Source organism: Nothobranchius furzeri, chromosome 11 (genome assembly GCF_043380555.1).
Source record: "Nothobranchius furzeri strain GRZ-AD chromosome 11, NfurGRZ-RIMD1, whole genome shotgun sequence".
In the NCBI taxonomy this organism is placed as follows: Eukaryota; Metazoa; Chordata; class Actinopteri; order Cyprinodontiformes; family Nothobranchiidae; genus Nothobranchius; species Nothobranchius furzeri.
This window is the reverse complement of record NC_091751.1, coordinates 54,335,656-54,352,174: the sequence shown is the minus strand read 5'-3', so window position 1 is coordinate 54,352,174 and position 16,519 is coordinate 54,335,656. Positions and strand designations below refer to the sequence as shown.

General features: G+C 39.3%; 1 protein-coding gene across 1 annotated transcript in view; it reads right to left on the bottom strand.

Moving 5' to 3' along the window:
- Positions 1–15,653, bottom strand: part of eif2b3 (eukaryotic translation initiation factor 2B, subunit 3 gamma) — a 38,341-nt gene extending 22,688 nt beyond the window's left edge. Inside the window, exons 1-5 of the mRNA XM_054740093.2 lie at positions 15,359–15,653; positions 14,047–14,199; positions 11,365–11,522; positions 1,152–1,311; positions 890–1,001 (exon numbers count right to left, since the gene is read on the bottom strand). Of these exons, the coding sequence (XP_054596068.1) occupies positions 890–1,001; positions 1,152–1,311; positions 11,365–11,522; positions 14,047–14,194 (578 nt within the window). The 5' untranslated portion in view covers positions 14,195–14,199; positions 15,359–15,653. The remainder of the gene's footprint in view (positions 1–889; positions 1,002–1,151; positions 1,312–11,364; positions 11,523–14,046; positions 14,200–15,358) is intronic.
- Positions 15,654–16,519: the final 866 nt, after the last annotated feature.

The window sequence follows — 16,519 nt, the reverse complement described above, 5'->3', positions numbered from 1 at the left end:
CTGCAGTAACTGCGTCAGGCCGTTTTTTTTTTTTAACCCGTCTTGCACTGCTGTAAGACAGACGCGTGTATAAATGATCAGAACATTTCACTGTTAACCAGATGTTTATCTGTACCATCGATGTTTCCATTACGCTGTGACAACGTGTGACTGTTTTCTGTCCAGCTCCAGGTTGTGTTATGTGTTCCTGCGTGTGCTCTCATAGGCAAAATCTGCTTTGTGAAAAAAGACAGAAATGCGTGTATAAGCGTGAGTGTGGCCCAAGACTTTCCCTGAGCAAAGAACCATGTGAGCAGCTGCTCTGAACCCCCACCATCCTCCCAGCCACCCGCCCGCCTCCTTTTTTGTTGGCCAGAATTTACAGTGGCTTTGGCTCCATGAAATATTTACGAGCTCCCAAAACACCCACTCTCACACATACACACATTTTAGGACTGAGAAACGAAAACCCACCTAGAGTACTCTTCCTGTACTAAAACATCCAGCTCACCCAGCACAGAACCTTAAAACACACTGAATGTAATTACAGACCGAAACATCTGCTCTGTTAAAGCCAGGAAACAACGTATTTACCTCCAGTCACAAACCAGACACTAATCTACATTTAGTGGATGTAAACACAATGCAAGTTCTGCTACTAATAGAATGAAATCCATTTAAATTGAGCTAATAAAACACGGATATTTCAGATGGGATTACCAAACACAGTTTAAACATAAGGAGCATGTGAAGTTTCAGTGATCGTTTGGATTTAGTTTGAGGTGAGCACCAAATCAAACAAACTGTGGTCACAGTTGTGTATGATTAGTCCTACTGCACATAAAAACTAGATCAAGTTAAATTATTATTATCACGTATCACTGGCATTTTAGTTTTTATGTGGACTTACTTCCTTAGAATAGATTTCCTAACTGAGAGCCCGTCTTCCAGATCGGCTTCATTGGCCATAAACAGGAGTCTCTTCCCCGACTGATCCACACCAACAAAGTCCCTCTGCTCAGCTGGAGTAAAGTACACATCATAATAAACATGTCAAATCAGCCATTTCAACAGAGGAGAAGAGCAAAAATACAGTTTAAAATGCTTAATATGAAAACAGCATGCAATGTCAGATTTATAGTTTTATCATCTCTAATTAATTTTCCTGTTACCGGTCTTTTTCTTGCCCTTCTGGCCCGGGACGGTCTCAGTGAATTCATGGGCTTTGCTCATCAACATGGCCAGTGTTGCGTTATGGGCTCGGAATAGATCGACAACCTCATGAAGGGCCACGTCCGATATTAGGTCACAGCTCACCACCAGTACGTCGGTCTGTAGAAACAGTCATTTCAGTGAGTCATTTTAATATGATGGGATTTCTGGTTAAATGGGACTTATAAATACAGAATTTAGATTTGAGCAGAATTTAAAAACAAACATTTTAGCAGCACTGCTCTATGTAAACTATAGGGGTGCATATTGACAATACATGGTGATATAGATACAGGGAAAACCAAACATAACACCTGGCCTTTAGTAAAAGGTGTTGCAACTTTTAAAACTGAATTAACTTAGAAAACTTAGGCCAGATGCTTCCAAGTAAGAATGGGCGACACGGCCTAAAATCTATATCGCGATAAATTTTGAAGCACGTGTGGTAACAACATATACTGCAGTATATTCATTTCTTCTGTTTATACATGTAAAAATGACAATCTCACATACCAGATGAATTGCAGAACAAATAATTCTGAAAAGTATAGAATGCCATGTAAATTACATTTAATGATCAAAACTTATTAAATCCATCCATCCATCCATCCATTTCCATCCGCTTATCCAGAGTCGGGTCGCGGGGGCAGTAGCCTAAGGCGAGAGGCCCAGACTTCCCTCTCCCCAGCCACTTGGGCCAGCTCCTCCGGGGGAATCCCAAGGTGTTCCCTGGCCAGGTGAGAGACATAGTCCCTCCACCATGTCCTGGGTCTACCTTTAGGTCTCCTCCCGGTTGGACGTACCCAGAAAAACTCACCAGGGAGGCGTCCAGGAGGCATCCTGACCAGATGCACGAGCCACCTCAACTGGCTCCTCTCGATGTGGAGGAGCAGTGGGTCTACTCCGAGCCCCTGCCGAATGACCGAGCTTCTCACCCTATCTCTAAGGGAGAGCCCAGCCACTCTGCGGAGAAAACTAATTTCAGCCGCTTGTATCCGTGATCTCGTTCTTTTGGTCACTACCCAAAGCTCATGACCATAGGTGAGGGCAGGAACGTAGATCGACCGGTAAATTGAGAGCTTCGCCTTCTGACTCAGCTCTCCCTTCACCACGAAAGACCGGTACAACGCCCGCATCACTGCAGATGCAGCACCAATCCGCCTATCGATCTCACACTTTTCCCTAACTTGTGAACAAGACCCCGAGATACTTAAGCTCCTCCACTTGGGGCAGGACCTCATCCTGGTTTATCCGTTTAATTATAGATCCACTAGGATAAATACAATAAAGTTTATCTTTCACCAAATAGAATATTTACTAAGACATCACAATATAACTATAGACACATTACTTTTTTTTTTTTTTTTGCCCTGGCCACGTGCTGAGAGATTTACTCGTTCCCAAGGAGGCTGTGTGAGCAAAATCTGGCCGTGCACCATTGGGCCGATGCTACCAAGACCAGACTGGGCCCACCCAGATGTAAATGAATCCATAAATCTTTGATCAGGGTAACTTGGGTATTTTCTGTTGTCAATATAACGGAAAAATGGAAAACACGATTGTTTGATAATAAATACCTTACCCAACTACTAACCATAATTGAAAGAAAGTTTTTTTTGTTTTGTTTTTCTGTTATCATTCATATTCTCTGAAAAATGGAAAAAAGAAAATCACCATTTCTGTTAGGGTTTAAAATCCTTTGAGCACAACTGTATATATTAGAGGTATACACAATATGAAAAAATATCTTCAATACAATGACTGCATTATCAATATTGGAAAAGTCTGCAATAAATCACCAAGACAAACTGAATGCCAGTAATGTTAATGAGCCTGGCTGCTGTACATGTTCACAAGTTGGGTTGCTAAAGTATATGGAAAGCCATGGGGAAAAAAAACATTGCGGGGGCACAACAGAGAATATAAAATTATGCTTTTGAGCAAATGATGTCATCACTACAGTATTCAATAACACTGTATCTAAATATGACCCTAATATTATGCAGCAGATACCGTATAAATCTACTGCCAAGCTACAGGGTGCTATAATATTACAGCAAATTATTAACAGCTCACTGATGGAGACACATCAATAACAATGATTTTTTTCCCCCTTATTACAGCTACTGCTGTGCTTTAACTATAGGTATTGATCTTCAGGCTGCGCAGTGGCTAGAGCTGTTGCCTTGCAGCAAGAAGGTCCTGGGTTCGCTTCCCGGCCTGGGATCTTTCTGCATGGAGTTTGCATGTTCTCCCTGTGCATGCGTGGGTTCTCTCCGGGTTCTCCGGCTTCCTCCCACAGTCCAAAAACTTGACTGTTAGGTTTATTGGTCTGTCTAAATTGTCCCTAGGTGTGAGTGTGTGTGCATGATTGTTTGTCCTGTGTGTCTCTGTGTTGCCCTGCGATGGACTGGCTCTCTGTCCAGGGTGTACCCCGCCTGATTGCCCGTTGACCGCTGGAGATAGGCACCAACCCCCCCCCCCGCGACGACAAGCGGGTTCAGAAAATGGATGGATGGTATTGATCTTCAATTCTCCATCCAGACTACAGTCCACTGTTGCTAGAGTAGTTGAAGGCCCTATTTTAAGAGTTAGCAAAGTAGAATATGCTGAGTGTTTACAAAGAGAGGTCTTCATTTCAGCCAAATATGTATACTGAATTTGTTCTACATTTTGTCAGCTTACAGAGACCAAGAACTGTCTATGTCAGGGTGTAGGTGCTGATTAGGTAACCCAAACCCAAACTGAATCATGTGATAGGATACAAAAACAAAACACAAAATCAGAGGGGGAAAAAACATTTTAGAGCTTCATAAACAAAAAAACACACGTTGCCAGTTCTTTATGGTGCATGAAATGCCACAGCTGAAAGATTCTGACTGTGTGTGTGTGTGTGTGTTCACGCATGCACGTTTGAATGAGGGTGTGTCTGCATGTGTGTGTCCGTGGGTTACATGTGCCTCTCCTGTGATGAAGGCTGTCAGCATGTGAACTAATCCCACCATTAGCACCAGCAGCTCACTGTTCTGTATGTGGCAGACAGAAATGAAGGGGGCACTACAAAGCACATGGACCTCCATCTTTTTAGAGAAAACAAATTGACATAGAGAATTTTTTTTATTTGTTTGCAGTTGATTTGCATTTAAACACACATTTCCCATGTCCTGATCTCTTTTTGACTCTTTTCATTGAAAATTAACCCATTAAAAGCTGACAGATGTGAAAAACGACCAAATACAATTTAAATTTAAATCATGAAAAATGGACATACAAAGTTTTTGCTCGACAACAAGCTTTTGTAGTATTATAATTTTCAAAATAAAAGCATAAAACTGTAAAATATTGTCTTTGTTATTTTGAATATTTAAAAGAGGTCAATCTTTTATTAGTTATATTTAAAAAGGTAAATTTGCACAACTTGCATTTTAACTGGGTTTAATTCTGAGCAGAGCATGATGAAATAATACTGAACATTTTCTGGCCATTTAATAAAAAATTTAATTTTTGTTTTTCCTTTGAAGGGGGACCTTGCAAAAACATGGAACTGTAACTTATATAACAAACTGGATAGGCATTTGTATCTGTATTGATAATTATTTTAAGATTTTACCTTTAATTGTGGTTAAGAACGTTTAAAGAGTAATTGGGATAGGAGTGGATAAAGCTGTTGCTTCTTCCTGATCCCCTTTCGAATGCTTGAATAGTTTTTGCTTTTGTTTATAAAGTAAATTGTTTAGATTATGTTTTTTAAAATGTTCATTTTTTTCCTTCTTTTTCTTTGTTTCATTTTGTGAAGTAATTTTATGTGTCCAAAATAAAATGAAAATAAATAAGGAATTTTTTTTTAACATTTCGTAAAACAACTAGTTTTTTTCAGCCTTTTCCAAAACTCTGGAAAAGTTAGTGCAAAGTCACCAAAAACAAACTTCTTGGGAGGGGTAACATTGTTAATTGAATTATAAAGACTAGGGCAGTTCATTGTGGAGACTTGAGTAGAAGCAGTATCAGCAAAATGAAGGGTCATCTAGCTGACATAGATTAACTTCTATCACAACTTGATCTGGCTGTGGCGACAGGAAGCAGCCACAGCAAAGCTGGGGGTGTCTGCAAAACATCAACTGACACGGAGACTCGGATCTTTCAACTCTCCATCGCAAACTGACAAGCTTGCACAGATGTTCAGGAACACAGCACGCAAGTATGCATCCACATGCAAACACGCACACATCAATGCACAATGACGCGCTAACATTCAGCCCACACACACACACACACACACACACACACACACACACACACACACACACGCGCGCGCTCTGTGGGGCGACAGCCGAGTGGAGTCAGCTGGAGAGCCAGAGACACTTTGGCCTTTCCACAGCCAGGATTACTGGACAGGTCAGCACCACACACATTGAGATTTGCAAAAATCACACTTAGACACACAAGCGGTTGGCAACTTCAGTTCAAAACTACTATGTACACAAACTCAACCCTATATTAATTAGCCTTTCTGTTTTGAAGTTTATAAGCTTTAATTTTCCGCAAAAATCAAATCTTTGAATAGTCATGATGTGATTCACCACTGTCTTCTTATTCAGGGAAATAAATGACAACATAACAATATTAGATTATCTTTTAAATACACATTATAATTAAGGATGGCCCGTTCCGATACTGATATCGGAAACAGCTATTGATTATTATTGATTAAATTGGACTGCATCAAAATTTTCCAACATAACAGCAATTCTATCCAACAGCACCCAAATCCAGCTTGCAAAGCCCACATGATCTTAAAAGCGCGTACTAGTAATGTAGCAAGGAACAAGAGAGATGACGGCCGAGTGGCAGTATTTTTCATTAAAGACTGAAAAAGACAGTGTGGCTCAGTGCAAAACTTGTCCTGCACAAGTTTCTCGTGGTGGAACAGAACCGGAGACATTTATTACGTCCAATCTCGTTGCGTATTTGAAGCAGCATCCCAAAACGCTGCATGACGATTTTCACAGTATGCAAAAGTAAAACTTTGGACATTCCCCTTGTAGCAGTTGGTCAATGAACTATTTTGTGGTTTTTCGTCTTCTTATGTCCCTCAGCTCTTCCTATCTAGCTTGGCTTGCCAGACTCGCCTTCAGTTTATTCTGCACAGAGGATGAGTCGGGGCACCATGAGGGGCGGGACTAGCATTTGTTAAACATTATGTTTAAGGTTGAAATTCATGCAACCAATGGTTTATAAAGAAATTTATTTTATTTTCATACTTAGTTTTGCTAGATTTTGTTCCATGTTTGTCACTTGATCAAGCCTTTCATACATTCCACACTACGAAATAGGTAAAAGTATGCATGACTGGTGCCAATATCGTATAGGATTGATATCGGTAACAGTCAATAATGACGGCTGCAATATCGGTATTGTAATGGAAATAAAAAAGTTGTATCGGGACATTCCTAATTTTAATAATTAAGTAAAATATGATACATGTTATCTAAAAACTTCAAAACAAACATGATTTATGTGTATTAGAGTACAAACTGAACGATTATTAAAGTTATAAATAAGTAACAACATCAAAAAATTGTTTAAGCTTGGACTGTTTTCTCCTGCTTTTAATTATTTTTGTTCCATTTGTAAACTAATTTAGATTGTAACCACCTTACATAAAAAATCCAAACAAAGCATTTCCAACTACCTCCATTGTTAACTCATTCACTGCCGTTGATGACTAAAGTCGTCATTTGTGTTTTTTTAAACGGGGCGGGCTTGGGAACGACCTTGTGCACCTTGAGAGTAAACATAGCGGCTCTAAAGTTGATCTTTATCCGTGTGTGTCACGTCAAAGGATCAGGACAATCCATGAATTAGGAAATCGTTTGGGACGCCGCTAGGAAAAAAGCGAGGCGCAAACTGGAAAAGCTTCTGCAGCTCACACTTCGACAACAGATTGTGAAAGTACAGAAAAGCCTAGGAACACGCCGATTGTTCCCAATGTAAGAAGTGAGTCTACCCTTTCTTTTAATAATTTTGCTGTTCACATGGTCATAGAGCACAATATTCTGTGACTCTTCAAAAAACTGTAACAAAGCTCAAAAATGCTGGTAGTCGGTCTTTCTAATCAAAAACGGTGGGCAGTGAATGAGTTAAAAAGTAAAGCTCAAATATCATACACTTAACTTTCATGTTGTGTTTTTGGCGTCAAAACCTGCACAATTTATACATGTGGCTAAACATCACTGTAGACACACACACAATCATGACGTCACATTACTAAATACAGCTAAAGGTATTAAATGCATTGACATTTCAGCATTCAGCAGCAAGATAAGAACTATGTCAGTCATCAAATATATTACATTATTGTATACTATAAGGGTATTTTTACTGATGTATGGAGAAAACAACACCAAAACCTGTACAGCAGCCAGCCACTAGGGGTGTCAGAGTAACATTGACACGTCAAGACTTGGCATGAGGTAATGTCTACTTCTGTAATGCCAAACCCCGGCTTTCCACCGAAAGTGAAAGCATAGCGTTTTGGACGCGTCCCAGAAGCAAAGGGAAGCTATCATTATGTTTCAAGTCTATTTTTTACGAGACTCTTAAAATAATAATAATAATAACATAAGTCTATTTTATGTAAGCAGTGTAAAACATCTGGAAATTTTCAAAATAAAAGTCACATACATATAAACGTTTGTCATTTCTGGTGAAACCCCATAGCCAATGTAAACAGAACAGAAAATAAATCACAGACTCTTTTTGGTTACATGCTGCCGTCTTTCTCCTTGCTTGTTATTGTGTGGATTTCTTAATTCACGCCGGTGTTTGTGATTTTGCGACGTTGCAAGTCCAGCGGTGTGGACTTACACTCCCATTTTGCAGCAGAATCGCTCCCGGTTGGAAGGAAGCTCATGGGTAAAACGCTGCCAATGTATTACATGTCACTTTCACATCCAGTCGAAAGTTGGGGTCAGACTAAAATGTAGATTAAAACATTACATAACAAATATTTGCAGCAATAAAATGGTAACTGCGCAACCAAATATTTTTGTTCCAGTGTCTCCATTTGAATATATTTCTATCTGGCTTTTTGTGTGGGGTAAGCATGTTAATACAGGAAAATATATAAACAAAAGACAGAACTGTGTATTTTTTCTCGTCTTTCTCTCACAAAAGCCTCAGTTGTGTTTCTCAAAACCTCTCTTTCTTCACCTTTTCTTTTGAGTCTTGACTAACATTGGTGAACCAAAGGTGAGCCTTTGAATCAGAGCTTCCAATGTACACTTCATTCTTTTGGCTCACTCATTTCGCCTGATAATTAACCCTGAATGAAGCTTTAAGCATACAAAGCAAAAAACGTGTATTAGAGTACTCCTTTCACTAGTTTGGCTTTCTATGAAAGATCTAAGCATTAATCAGCATATCCGTCCACCTTTGTGTAGCTTCACTGCTTGAAGAGTGAACAATATAAAATATGCTTCTAGTAATCCCTGTTTTCAGTAGTCAAGAGAAATGATGTGCCACGCTCATTCAAACGGTAAAACGGATTCCTTAAGTATTTTGTTTGGTAGCTTGCACCAAATCCCCTGATGGAATGGTGTTTGCAAAAAGACACAAGTAGGTGTGTCAGTGTGTCCACACTGGGCTGATGCATTGGTTTGACGGACGAAATGATCTCTCTGCTTGCGTTTGGCAGGCCATGGGTACAGTTCTTCACTCGTCACCCTCCAGTGTGTGAGTGTGTGTAACTCAATGCTTCTAATCTAGTGAGCTGCTTGAAGGATTAAACTCCAAACGATTCTCAATGGGAGCATGCAGGAGCTAGTCTTGTTTAAGTGTGTGTATATGTTTATACCCAAGAATCTATGAAAGAAACCTTTGGCAACAACGACAAGAATCTGTGGAGACATGCTGCCATGCAAGAAAAAAAGCACTTTAAATTCCAGTGTGAAACACTTATTTGGATATAATACATTTGTTTTGTAGTCGGTGAAACTAATAGTTTATTTTTAGGTTACTGAACCATGACCAATTGAAACACACCAAAGGGCACCATCATGGTACTACAGTAGCTCAGAGGAGACAAAATACAACTCTAGCTTTAGAACAAACATTATGCAAGTACCAGGAGCAGGTGATAGGCTATTCAGGAAAGTTAAAGCTGTTAGATGAAGAAGAAGAAAATATCATTTCTATAGCACCTGTTGAAATAAAAATCACGAGGCGCTTCACAAAAACAAAAAATGTAAAAAATATAAAAAAGAATTTAGAAAATGATTAAAAATATATTTAAAATGAGCAAAAATATGGAAAATTGTGATTAAAAAAATGTTAAGAGAGAGAGTGAATAGGAAAGAGGGAAATCAGTGGAGCCTGAGGAAGGTGGAGTAGGTGGGGAGAGCAGAATAAAGAGAGAGTGGTGAAGAAGGTCACACAAGTGAGTTTCAGCTGCTTTTTAAAGGAGACCGCTGAGTCCACTGATCTCAGGCTGAGGGGGAGAGAGTTCCAGAGTCTGGGGGCCACAGCAGCAAATGATCTGTCACCTTTGGTCTTTAGCCTGGTGCGCTGCACAACCAGTAGGCTCTGATCACTGGACCTCAGGGACCTGCTGGGGGTGTAGGGACTAAGAAGATCACCAATGTAAGATGGTGCTTGTTCATGTAAGGCCCTATAGACCAGCACCAGGATCTTGAAATGAACCCTGAAGTTGACTGGCAGCCAGTGAAGCTGGAGAAGAAGTGTGGTGATGTGGGTGTGTTTGGGGGACTTGGTCAGAAGCCGAGCACAGGCATTCTGAACCTCCTGCAGACAGTTCAGGGAGGTTCTGCTCAGACACGTGAAAAGAGAGTTACAGTAGTCTAAGCGTGAGGAGATGAAGGTGTGGAGAACTGTCTCAAGTTCAGAGCGGGACAGAATGGGACTCAGCTTAGCAATGTTCCTGAGATGGAAGAAGGAAGAGCGAACTAGAGAACTGACATGAGAATCCAGGGTGAGAGCTGGGTCAAAGGTCACATCAAGATTCCTGACAGAAGGTTTGGTGTGGGAAGCAAGCTGACCAAGAGAGTCTCTGACTTTGGGAACCAGCTTGTCTGGGGCACAGATGAGGATCTCAGTCTTATCTTCATTCAGCTGAAGAAAGCTCCCAGCCATCCAGGTTTTGATAGTCTAAGAAGGTGTGTAACAGCTGCAGCTTAGACATCTCATGAGGCTTAAAGGAGATGTACAGTTGGATGTCATCTGCATAAAGATGGTAGGAGATTCCTTTGAAGGAGCTCAGGATGTGCTGAAGAGGGAGCAGATAGAGGAGGAAGAGCAGAGGCCTCAGCCCAGAATTGTTATAACAAATCTACAGAATAAGCTAGGTTTGAACACAAACATGGTCACGGAACACTCCCCCCTTCCCTCAGGTATCTTAACTGGATCTGCGTCCACTGGAATGAAAAATCCACATCGCCAGAGGAAACGAGAGAGAGCTAAACTCCAGTCACTGTTTTCTACATCCAAATGTCTTTTGTTGTTAGTGACTTCAAATGAAGCTTTTCTTTTTGGGACTCTGGTAGTTTGTCCTAAATATGAAGTGGTAGCAGCCAGCTGTTTCTTCCTTTCTGACACTTTTGAGCAGAGAACCTCTCACATCAGTGGTGTAAATACGCAAGTGTGTAATGAACGGGGGACCATGGGAAGAGTAGAGGTTAGGCGAGACCGACAACCGGATGGTCCATTTGCTTTCGGTCTGAAATGTGTTAATGGCGGAGGTTTTTAGACAAATGCAAGACAACCACTTTACTTTTTCTTTTCTTTAAAACATATGTGTAGCTATACTAGGTTAGAACGTTGTGAGGAATGAAAAAATGTTTTAAACCAAATTATTTTCTAAATTTGCTAAAACAGCTTTATGTTATGTTGCTGCTTAAGGCCACTAAAACCAGAAATATAGAAAAACAACAACAATATACTCTTTTCTTGCACAAAATGTTTACAGAGCTGAAAAGATAGGGAAAAGGCAGAAAAAATCTAAATGCTGCATTTATTTTAATTATTTTATCAAAAATAATAAGTTTGAATTTGCATGAGATACTATATATCAAACCAATGGCTGCTCTGGAAGATGTAGTATAGCATGATACAGGCTCATTAAATTAGTCTATAAAAACAAATAAATAAATAAAACACCTTGATTTTCTGCTGAATGTATCTGAGGGCATCAGCAGTACCCATGTCTCCGTCCTCCTGGATGCAAACCACGTCCAACTTCATCTTTACCTCCTGCTTCATTTTTGGGTCCGTGCTCATCATCTTCTGGACCTCTTTAGTGGTTATCACTATAACCTCTGAAAACACAAGTCACAAGTATTTAATGATCACTCCTTTTAGAAAACAGACAGCATCGACGACATAAACTAGTTTCTACTGGGCATTTGCTCAGATTAGCTGTGTCAGCCCAGTAAAATCTAATTGCAAAGCTTTGGCTAGCAGGAAACACGTAGTAAACTGCTGGCCACACAAGCGGATTACATATAGAAAGCAACTTTTCTTTAGACAAATGAGAAATGGCAAGCTTTCATAATGAACAGTCCAATTTATTGGCAAGAATAGCAGACTGGAAAAAAGCAGGTTTACATTCATAAGCTCTGGTTTGTGGATCTGCTGCATCCTAAAGAAAATCTGGTCTATAAATCCAGACAACAAGAATGCACACCCGACAAGTGAGATGAATGAGATGATGTGTTTATGAAGAGAAATGCATGTCTAAATGTGTAATGACTTTATAATAAATAACGAAATCATATTAAAGACTGTAGTTTTCTGTTTAATTGTTGGTAAACAACAAATAGGTACAGATAAAATCAATTTATCTGCCAAAATATTGTTAGTGATGTTTTGATTAAATCTGTATTTTTTAGCACTTTTGTTTAACGAAAGAAAGAAAAAGATCTTTTATATAGCGCCTCTCAAGTTAAAAAGCACAAGGTGCTTCACAAGAACATAAAACTCAAAATACAAAAAAAAATCTTCAAAAAATTATTTTAAAATATGGTAAAAATTAGAAGAAAAAGAAGAAGACAAAAATGAGGAGCTGTGATTAAAAATGCAAGGAAAGGGAATGAGAAAATGATTATGAAAGAGGGAAATCAGTGGATCCCAGGAAAGGCGGGATTGCAGGCAGAACAAGGAGAGGGTGGTGATGAAGGTCACGTAAAAGCCAGCTTGAACAGGTGAGTTTTGAGCTGCTCTTTGAAGGAGACCACTAGGTCCACTGATCTCAGGCTCAGGGGGGTAGAGTTTCCAGAGTCTGGGGGCCACAGCAGCAAATGATCTGTCACCTTTAGCCTGTTTTACCTGGTGCTGCACAACCATTAGGCTTTGGTCACCGGACCTCAGGGACCTGCTGGGGGTGTAGGGACTAAGAAGATCATTAATGTAAGATTGGGTGTTTGTCCATGCAAGGCCCTAAACCCAGAACCAGGATCTTGAGTGGCAGTGTGTAGTTTCCTGGCACTAGGGTAGTGCATACATTTCAGAGTAGTTTTACACCATTTCGCCATGACTGCCGCTGGTAAAAATAAATAAATAAATAAAAAATAAACATTACAGTAAACATTATCTGAGGAGCAGAAGGCATGCAACCTCAGACTTTGAGGGTCCTTCAGGTAATTCCATCGAGAGAATGCAATGCCGACTCTAGTTTTCTTGCGCTGCACTTTCCGGATCTGCTCTGGGTCCTACGCCTGCCAATGATGTCATCCCACTATGGCAATATCGCTTAGCCAAAATATATTGCATCTCTTTTCAATTCTGCTCTTTCACATATGTCTGGGAAAGAGTTTAGCAGTTTTGTTATTAAATCTGTTTCATACTACCATGTCCAGCCAATTATCTAGTGTGATGTCATCAACAGGCACAAGACCCCAAGACGGTCAAAAGGAAACATGGCGTCTAATATGGCACCCCCCAAATACGCCATGTACTTTAGTCTTGATGTTTTTGGTTATTTGTAACGAAGCTGCTAATGTTTTTCAACAACTGGACATCCTTTTATTCATTTTCAACAACATTTTGATGGATATTTCCAGAGATTAAAGGTAAAAACTACATTGTCTCATTAAAGTTAAGAAACTGGTGAATAGCATTATATTTACATTGTTGGTTCTTTTTTAAAACACAGAAAAGGTTTATTTTTTTTACCTTGCTGCTGACGCGTCCGCTCTGAGGAAGTTTGCAACCGCGAATAAAACTGTGAGCAGAAAGGTAAAAAATAAACCTTTTCTGTGTTTTAAAAAATAACCAACAATGCAGTTAGAAAAGCAACACAGCAAGCACATACCAAAGGACCATTATATTTGTTTTAATCCTTACTTGTGACTTAAACTGTGTGTCTATGTATTTATCTGTGAAAATAAGGCTAAAGCACAAAATTATGCGTAGACAAATACATAAAAGATGCTGTCCAAGTCCTTATGTCAAGTTTTTATTTTTATTTTCTATTTTAAGTTCCGGATTTCTCAAGTGAGTCACATAAACCTACAAGCTGTATTGTGCCTCTTTACATTTTATGTGGAAACCAAGAATGTGCTCCCCATAACTCTTCCAAATCCTGCCACTGAGACATGGATGGAGGGCACAAAGCTTACACGGAGCCCTCCCGCCATGAGATCTGATTGTTGAGAGGATGTTAGAAGGTAAATTACAGCGTAACTCGACATACAAGTCCATACAGTTTAAACGTTAGATGGCCCACATGTGTTTATGCTTATACTGCTGGATTTGACTTTTAATCATGTCGAAGGTGGGTTTGTTGTAGCTTATGTAGGGTATAAAAATGTTAATTATTATAATTAACGCTTGAGTTCTCACCTTCAAAGCCGACTCTCTCCAGCAGGTTCAAGGGATACCACATAAGTGGTTTGTTGCCAACAGGCAGCATAGGTTTAGGTGTGTTGTATGTTAGGTCAGTCATACGAGAACCTCCCCCAGCTGCCATCAACACCGCCTGAAGCTCCATGATGTCTGGAGAGAGAAACAGACTTTAAAAGAAAATAATAACAGTTTTTATCAAATGAACTGCCAAAACTAACATTAATGAACAGCTACTGGAAATCAAATCAATGCATGATGCCCTCACATCAGCGTATGTTCTTCTAGGTACACTTATTTGCTGCTTTAACTAAACTTTTGACACAATCCTGTTAAGGTCAAGTGCTCTGTGATGCTCACTAGCTGTATCAGATTGTCATCTTGTTGCAGAAATGCAGCACCAAACTTGCAAGAACTTTCTTCCCGGTTGCCTGCAGACAATCAAGTGTCCACACTGCAGGTTTTTGGCATAATCTTCTGAGATAATCTAGTAACTGTTGCCTTAATCAGAGCACCTACTTGGCTGCACCTAAGTTCTTATATTTTTGATAAGCTGTATGGGTTTGTCTGTATAATAACATGTTAAGAGCATTTCTTGTTAGACTAATTAAGAGAGTAGATATGTGTACCTAGGTCACACAGGTATTTAAAAGGTTTGTACAACTTTGAGCACATGACACTGCTGGACATCTTTAGAAATTTAAGAAGGTAGGCATGAGGCATCTTTCATCTGTTGGATATATATATATATTGTAGATTTATTTTCCTTACTCAAAGCTGTGAAGCTAATTTGAAATCAGTTTAAAAGATCTATTGAAATGAGTAAAGACTGATTATATGCATGTGTTGATTTTGTTTGAAATTCTGCCTAATTGTGTGCTAATTATGTTTAGGTTTAAAACATTAGATTGCAAACGTTTAATACCTTAATGAGAGGTTAAACGCGATATGAAAGATAATCTGTAATTATTTGTAAATGTACAGAAATATGAATCAATACATATATTGACAAAAGTAGTAAACGTTTTCTTATTTTTTACTAAAAACACATTCCTATAGTTTAACAGAATTTAACGTTTAGATTAGATTCATGACCTTGCTTGATTAGCGCAGCTTGAAATGCAGCAATAAGAACTGTGGGACAAGATGAGACGTGCCGGTGACTGAAAAAGCTCACTGAAAGGAAAAGTTATCGTCTCACATAAGGTTGAACAGGGCAAGAGCATCACAACATGCGGTTCAATTAAATAAATGCCAGTGACTTCAACTCGAGTAAAATGCCTGAACTCGAGAATGGTTAACATTTGCATACCTATCCTTAAATCCAGTTGCCTTTCGATGACAGAAGAAACAGACGCATGCAAGTTGTGATGAGTAGTTAGCACCTGGCTAACTATCGGTACACAGACGTAAACGATGCCGCTACTCAAATTAATGCTCAAAGTCAAACTCAGCTAGACAGCTCTTTTGGAAGCAAAACTTATCATATGATAAGCGTTGGTGAAAAAAATCAAAAAGCTTGCTGAAACACTGTACAAGAACAGCGTAAGCCAAGCTAACAGCTAGCAATAGTATGATGACATTGGGAGTGTTCAGTAAAATGTGCCCGTGAGGAAACTGATTCCTCGACATTTGTTCCTACAGAATATACCGGGTATTACCGCTGACGTGAATGTTATTACATGAAAGCATTATGGCTGTCTGTCTAATAATATGAATGTGTAGTTATTCAAAAAAACGGAAAGCACATGCACAGATTTCATTTATGAGAAAATTTAAAAACATTTTTTCTGAATAAGAGCTAAGATATAATCTAACTTTGTAATGATCTGAAGAAAGTGTGAAAATACAGATCTCTTTATTTATCAACACCGGTGATAATAAGTATTCAAAGATTGTTAATTGCAATATTTTCCTTATTTCTATTCAATGATACCCCCACCCTTTAAATTTTTGGTTTAAAACATTATATGAATGCATGTTACTTTTAAGCATGTTTAATGAATTTACTTTCACACAGACACCAAAATAGTGTGAGTATATTAGCAGCCAGAAGTCACACAGCCTCCAAACTTCAGGCCTGAAAACTCTCAATCCACAGAGCTGAGACGTAACAGAAAATTGAGCTCGGGGAATGTGGCTTTGGTTTTGTTTGTTCTGGCCAGGAGATGAGCTTGACTGCTCATTACTGCTTGCTCAAAACCAGGCAAGCAACAAGTGAGGAAAAAAAGACAAAGTACCGTAGCTTGAGTGAGCAACACCATAGAACGAAGAGTGCACACTGAATCCAGTACGCCGAATTTGGCAAAAGCCTGTTGGCTAATTGTGTAGGTGAACTGATTTATCTTTTTGCATCTTGTTTGCAGAGTATGCAGTAGGCTTTAGTATTATTGGGTTAAGTGAGGGCAGTAGAATCAGTGCATTGGGGAAAATGTATAGCTATCACAGATTAAGCTGTATGATAAAAGTCAGT